Source organism: Heptranchias perlo, chromosome 29 (genome assembly GCF_035084215.1).
Source record: "Heptranchias perlo isolate sHepPer1 chromosome 29, sHepPer1.hap1, whole genome shotgun sequence".
Classification (NCBI taxonomy): Eukaryota; Metazoa; Chordata; class Chondrichthyes; order Hexanchiformes; family Hexanchidae; genus Heptranchias; species Heptranchias perlo.
This window is the reverse complement of record NC_090353.1, coordinates 24,315,149-24,321,148: the sequence shown is the minus strand read 5'-3', so window position 1 is coordinate 24,321,148 and position 6,000 is coordinate 24,315,149. Positions and strand designations below refer to the sequence as shown.

General features: G+C 42.3%; 1 protein-coding gene across 1 annotated transcript in view; it reads left to right on the top strand.

Annotated features, from left to right (window-relative positions):
* The first annotated feature begins 4,751 nt into the window (after positions 1-4,751).
* Positions 4,752-6,000, top strand: part of rexo1 (REX1, RNA exonuclease 1 homolog) — an 81,246-nt gene continuing 79,997 nt past the window's right edge. The window contains exon 1 of the mRNA XM_067968313.1: positions 4,752-5,105. Coding sequence (XP_067824414.1) covers positions 4,955-5,105 — 151 coding nt within the window. The 5' untranslated portion in view covers positions 4,752-4,954. The remainder of the gene's footprint in view (positions 5,106-6,000) is intronic.

The window sequence follows — 6,000 nt, the reverse complement described above, 5'->3', positions numbered from 1 at the left end:
AAATCTCATAGCTTTTAATATTTTATCATGTTTTTGTTGTTCGCTCTTGTTTACTGTAACAAGGAGTGTAATGTTGGTTACTAAATGGAAATAAATAAAATAAGATATTTGATAAAATGATTGGCCATTTCCTTTAGCAATTCCGTTTAAACTGCTTCCTTTCTCGGAAGGAAAGGAAGACAATAACCTCACTTTGTTTAATCCTTCCTATTATTCAGACCTGTTGCCAGAAAAAATGATATCAGTGGTTGTAAAATGACATATTGTTGAAAATATGCATGGTCAAGGAAGGATATTGTGAGAAAGTCACTTTTGAAGGTAGGTGGCCTTTTATTTTAAATTATGCACTAGAAAGATCTTGTATTTGGTCCTTTCCCCTCTCTTTCTTCAAAAAAGAGAAAAGCTGGTTGTCAGTGATTGTGAGTGCATACATATGTGTGCCCATGAAGAGAGAGAGACAGACAGACTGTGTGTGAGAGCAGGAACATGTATGAGAGACTCCTGCTCCTGCAAGACTTCTATATTCTTTTTTTTCCCAAAAATATACTTTATTCATAAAATTTGCAGCAAACCATACAATACAGTTGTCATATCACATTCCAAACGTACACAATACAGATTATACAATTTGCATGTTACATCAAGTACAGTTCAATGAACACATTGTACATAATTACAGTTCATGACACTCTGGGGTGTTTCATTGCATTATACTCAATACAGATTATTGATTACAAATTCATTACAGGTACATTACAGATTCATTACAGGTACCTTACAGCAATTTGAATTTTACATTCTGCCCGGGGGGTGTTTTCCCGGATTGCAGCCCCTCGGTATACAATGGCGGGAAGGCTCTAAATGGTTGCCTTTCCCCACAGTGCCTTTGTGGCGGCCGCACCTAGCTTCAGTGCATCCCTGAGCATGTAGTCCTGGACCTTGGAATGTGCCAGTCTGCAACACTCGGTCGAGGACAGCTCTGTGCACTGGAAGACCAGCAAGTTTCGGGCAGACCAAAGGGCGTCTTTCACCGAGTTAATGGTCTTCCAGCAGCAGTTGATGTCTGTCTCGGTGTGTGTCCCCGAGAAAAGTCCGTAGAGCACAGAGTCCTGTGTTACGGAACTGCTCGGGACGAACCTGGACAGATACCACTGCATCTCTCTCCAGACCTTCCTTGCAAAGGCACATTCCAGAAGGAGATGGGTGACGGTTTCGTCTGCGCCGCAGCCTCCTCGGGGACAGTGTGCGGTGGCGCTGAGAGTCCGGGATTGCATGAAGGATCTGACAGGAAGGGCCCTTCTCACCACCAGCCAAGCTATGTCTTGGTGCTTGTTTGGAAGTTCTGATGATGAGGCATTCTGCCAAATGACATTGACAGTCTGCTCGGGGAACCAACCGACAGGATCCATCATCTCCTTTTCCCGCAGGTCTCAAGGACGTTACGTGCGGACCACTTACTGATTGCCTTGTGGTCGAAAGTGTTTTTTTGCATAAACTTTTCGACGAAGGACAGGTGGGGCGGCAAGACTTCTATCACCTGGTGGGGGAGTCCAGAACAAAGGGTGTAAACTTAAAAATAGAGCTAGGCCATTCAGGGCTGATATCAGAAAGCACCTTTTCACACAGTGCAAATCTGGAACTCTTTCTCCCAAAAATCTGTTGAGGCTAGGTCAATTGAAAATTTCAAAACCAAGATTGATAGATTTTTGTTAGGTAAGGATATTAAGGGTTACAGAACCAAAGCGCGTAGAGTTAAGATACAGATCAGCCATAATCTAATTGAATGGCGGAACAGGTTCGAAGGGCTGAATGGCCTATTCCTGTTCCTGTATTCCTATGACCTACCAGTCTGGCACTGATTCAGTTTCAAGGAAACAATAACAGATTATTATGTGAATTGCTGCATTTTCCAATATTGCAAATTCACATTTATTTTGCATGTTCACATTTTAAATTTGCAAAAAAATAGTGAATTTGTAAGGTGCCTATCCATGAAGTCCTCTTTTTAAAAAGGATTAATAATGTTACATTTAGGTTCCCTGCTGGCCATATAGATAAAGCCATTTCCCAGTGCAGTACTTCTTCACAGACCAGAAGATTCCAGGTTTTGAACTAAATTAGCTGATCTTAGCTTTTTTTTCCAATTGGCTTAGGGAAATAGGCAAGGCTGGCAATTTTGAATTCATTGCCTATCCCTAGTTGCCTTAAGAAGATGACTGTGGGCCTTGTTCTTGAACTGCCGCAATCCTTGTGGCGATAGGGTTGCCAAACCTCTGGCACTGACCTGGAGTCTCCAGGAATTGAAGATAAATCTCCAGGTCACTGCTGCGAGCAAGCCGGGAAAAGAATTATAGGGGCACAAAAAAAAACTGTGCTTTTATTTCTTTTTCTTTGAACACTTTTGTTTATTAGTTATAAAAATATTGGAGATGGGGAAGAAAGAGTGTTTTACTGGGTGGAGCGGTAGGAGGTCATGTGATGAAACCTCCAGGAATAGGTCCAACCAGATTTGGTAATCCTATGTGGTGATGGTGCTCCCACAATGGAATTCCTGGATTTTGGCCCATTGGTGATGACGAAACGAAAGGATGGTGTGTCACTTGGATGGGAACTTGGAGGTGACTGTGTTCCCATGATCGTCCTGCTCTTCATTATCCTGTTGTTAGAGCTTGTGGGGATATACGACTGTTGAAGTAAGGTAGCTGTGTCAGCAATGGAGCATTACAATTGGCCTCAGCACCCTTGATGTAAGGAGGGAAAAATTAACCAAGGTTCTTACTCCTATCTGCAATTCAGTTAACCTTTGCTGGAAAGTGCGTTTATGTATGTGAATTGTTATAATTCAGGCTTTCTCTCAGTGCTTTTTGATTCAGGTTCACAGCAAACACGCAATTTCCATAAGCAGATCCGCATCTCCATCAGCCTGATACTTATAATCTGATGCACATTATGTATGGAATAGTGTGCCACAAGGCTGACAATAATCCTTTTTCTACCACGTTAAATACCAGAGAGCTATGTAGGTTGCCCACTACGTTCTCCTGCCTGCCCCTGAATGGCAGAAAACATGATAGTATAGACCATTTCATTCAGGCTAAAACTGATAATTGAATTTATTTACAATGATTTATAATTGCACAGAAGCAAAAGACTACGGCATATAATCTGTAGTACATTTGACTTACACTTTAAACTGTCTTGAAACTAATAAAAGATCCAAAATCTTTGTGTTTAAAAAAAAATCTTTTAACTTAATGTTTGATGAACATTTCATGGGGGCTTCCCCTCCCACTGCTGCAGCATAAATATGGGCAAGCGGGAATTTGGAGAATAGAGAAAAACAATAGCATTTATGTTATTCCAAGCAGGCTGCGACACCTAAGATCAGGGCAGTTCTTTTCCACTAGGCAAACAATCATGCTATTAAACAATTTTACCATTCAGGTGGATAGCAGACCCCGAGCCATTCTTATACATTGATGGCTTTTGACACTGGCTCGCACATGAAATAGTTTGGTCCCAAGAACAACTCTAGAATCCCTTTCAGCTGCCAGGATGTTTCACGTGTATTTAATATTTGAAAGACAGGAGTGAATTTTTGATGCAAGTAACTCGTGAGTATATGAAATTACTTCTCACTGGGAAACCAGCTAACCCGTAGAAATATAGCCTCCCTTAGAAATGTAAATTTTCATGAACAGTATTTGTGTATTATCTTACCCCACAAAAACAAAGGAATTTTTTTCAATAAAAGCACCACTACATGGAGTCAATTTTAAAACACACTGGGGGGAGTTTTGACTTTGGGCAGTAGTGTAAAACAGGTGATATCGGATTGGCCACCGATAAATTTTCATTAAATCGGGAGAGATGTATAAAGGGTGGCTGATCCGATATTGCTCATTTTACACTAATGCCCGAAGTCAAGGTTACCCCCAAAATATCCTAAAGGCAAATAAATAAATATGATACAGAAACTCTGTATGGTGGGGCTTTGTTTCCACCATATGAACACCTAGTGAGGACAAGATAGGGCTTAGCTATGATGCCATTCATGAATAGCGAGGCAACATTTGGCTGTTGGTTCTAACATAAAGAACACCCTCGCTTGGGCAAGGTAGTGAAGGGTTGCTGACACCTGGTGAACTGTACCACATTCCAAGCAGTGGCAGAGCTAGGTTTATCCAACTTGGTGGTGGGTGTTAAACTCAAGATTTGTCCCACTCGGCAGGAAGGGGACCGAGGTGGGAACTGGGGAATGCCAATTTTCTCTGAAAGGCAAGTGGGGAACCGCACAGACATGCAGTCCGAATCTGGAGGCCAAAGATGGGTGACGGAGGTTCCTGGGTGCGAAATGAAGGTGGTCCTCCAAAATGATAGGGGGAGGGGGTCATGACCTCCCTGACCCCTCACGGATTATAAAGCAGTATCTTCAAGAAAGGAGGAGAGAAAGCTGGCAAATGCATCTAATTTTGACTTATATAACTCTTAATAACAAAACATGTTTCAAAATAAATGTTTAATTGAGTTTGCAACCTGCCTCCTACTTGCTGTTGTGCAACTCCTTGATGTTTGACAGGCAGCTTTCTGGATTACATAAATAATGGAGGACAATTACAAATCTTTTCTTTTAAAAAAAAATAAAACAGGTTATACACAAAGATGTGACTATTTCCTTCCATGCCCCTTCATAATGTCATGTGTGTTTGTGCCAGGAGCCTGCTCAGTGACGTCAGAGGCTACCAAGGACCCCAGTTAAAGAGCCAAGATGGCGGCTGTCGTGAGTTGGGGGCGGGTAGAGTGTAAGGGCTGAAGGTGGGGAGGTTAGTGACCGGGAGGAGCCCGCTCGGGAGTGACGCCCCCTTCCCCCCGCAAATCCTTCCCGTTATTCTGTTTTAACCATTATTCTCTCGGGGATTATGCCTCGTTCCCGAGGCCGGGACCTGAGTGCAGAATGCTGCGTTCCACGGAGTTTTTCCGCAGCATCGAGTGTCCGTTTTACGGCGGCGGCTCGTGTAACCGGCCCTATTGTCACTTTAGGCACCGCAGCCAGAAGCCGAGGGAGAAGCCGTCGGGTGACGGGCAGCCTCTAGCAGCCGACCGAGGTGAGCCAGGAGGAGGAAGAGGAAGAGAGGTTTATAATGAGAAACAAATCCTATCGAACTGGGCATCAGCCTTGGTAGTGTAGGGTCTCCAGTGAGCCCTCCTCCCTTGGTCACTTTATTAGTGGCTGGCCTTGGCAATTTTATGTGTGTTCTAGGGAGATGTGTCCAAATTGGAAAGTGCAATTGAATTTCTCTTCGGAAAAGTGGGAGGGCCTTCCTCCTTGTAAATGCTTCACTGTTTGGGTTGCGTTATTCAGTAATGGCTTTAAACTTAATGTCAAGGCCAGCGATTTCTATGCAACCATCATTAACTGGTCCAACGACAGAACAGAGTTGGTTATAAGGTTATTTTGTGTGGTATAAAGATCACGGTTGATAGTATGAGATCCCTATTTTTTGTTAGTTTGTTTTGTGTAACCGATGCTGTAATTGACTTTGATTAGTGGGTTAAAAGGGTGTAACACATTGCTCAGAAAAATATATTAGCTATGGGTGTAAGTTGACTTCAAATGTGTATTTAGAGTGAAGGCTTTGTCATGATTAAAATTTTAGTTTGTATTCAGCCAGTAGAGATCTAAACAGTTGTTGGTGTGATCAGCATTATGCTCCACAATAGAGATACTGGGGCTTTGAATCTGAGAAGTGAGCAGAGATCAGCAGCCTTGTTACAGCTCTAATTATAAAGCCTGGAGAACTGATCTACCATTATTGATCCATTTGTAGACTTAGGCAAAGTTCAAGGAAAATAATATCTTTGATATACAACAGAGTAAACTTAGATAAAACTATCTGGGGCACATCAGTGTTTTTCACATGTTTTAAATGCACTTTTTCATGCAGCAACAATGAAAAGAATGAATGGAAATATATGCACTTTCCAGAATATAACATAGCC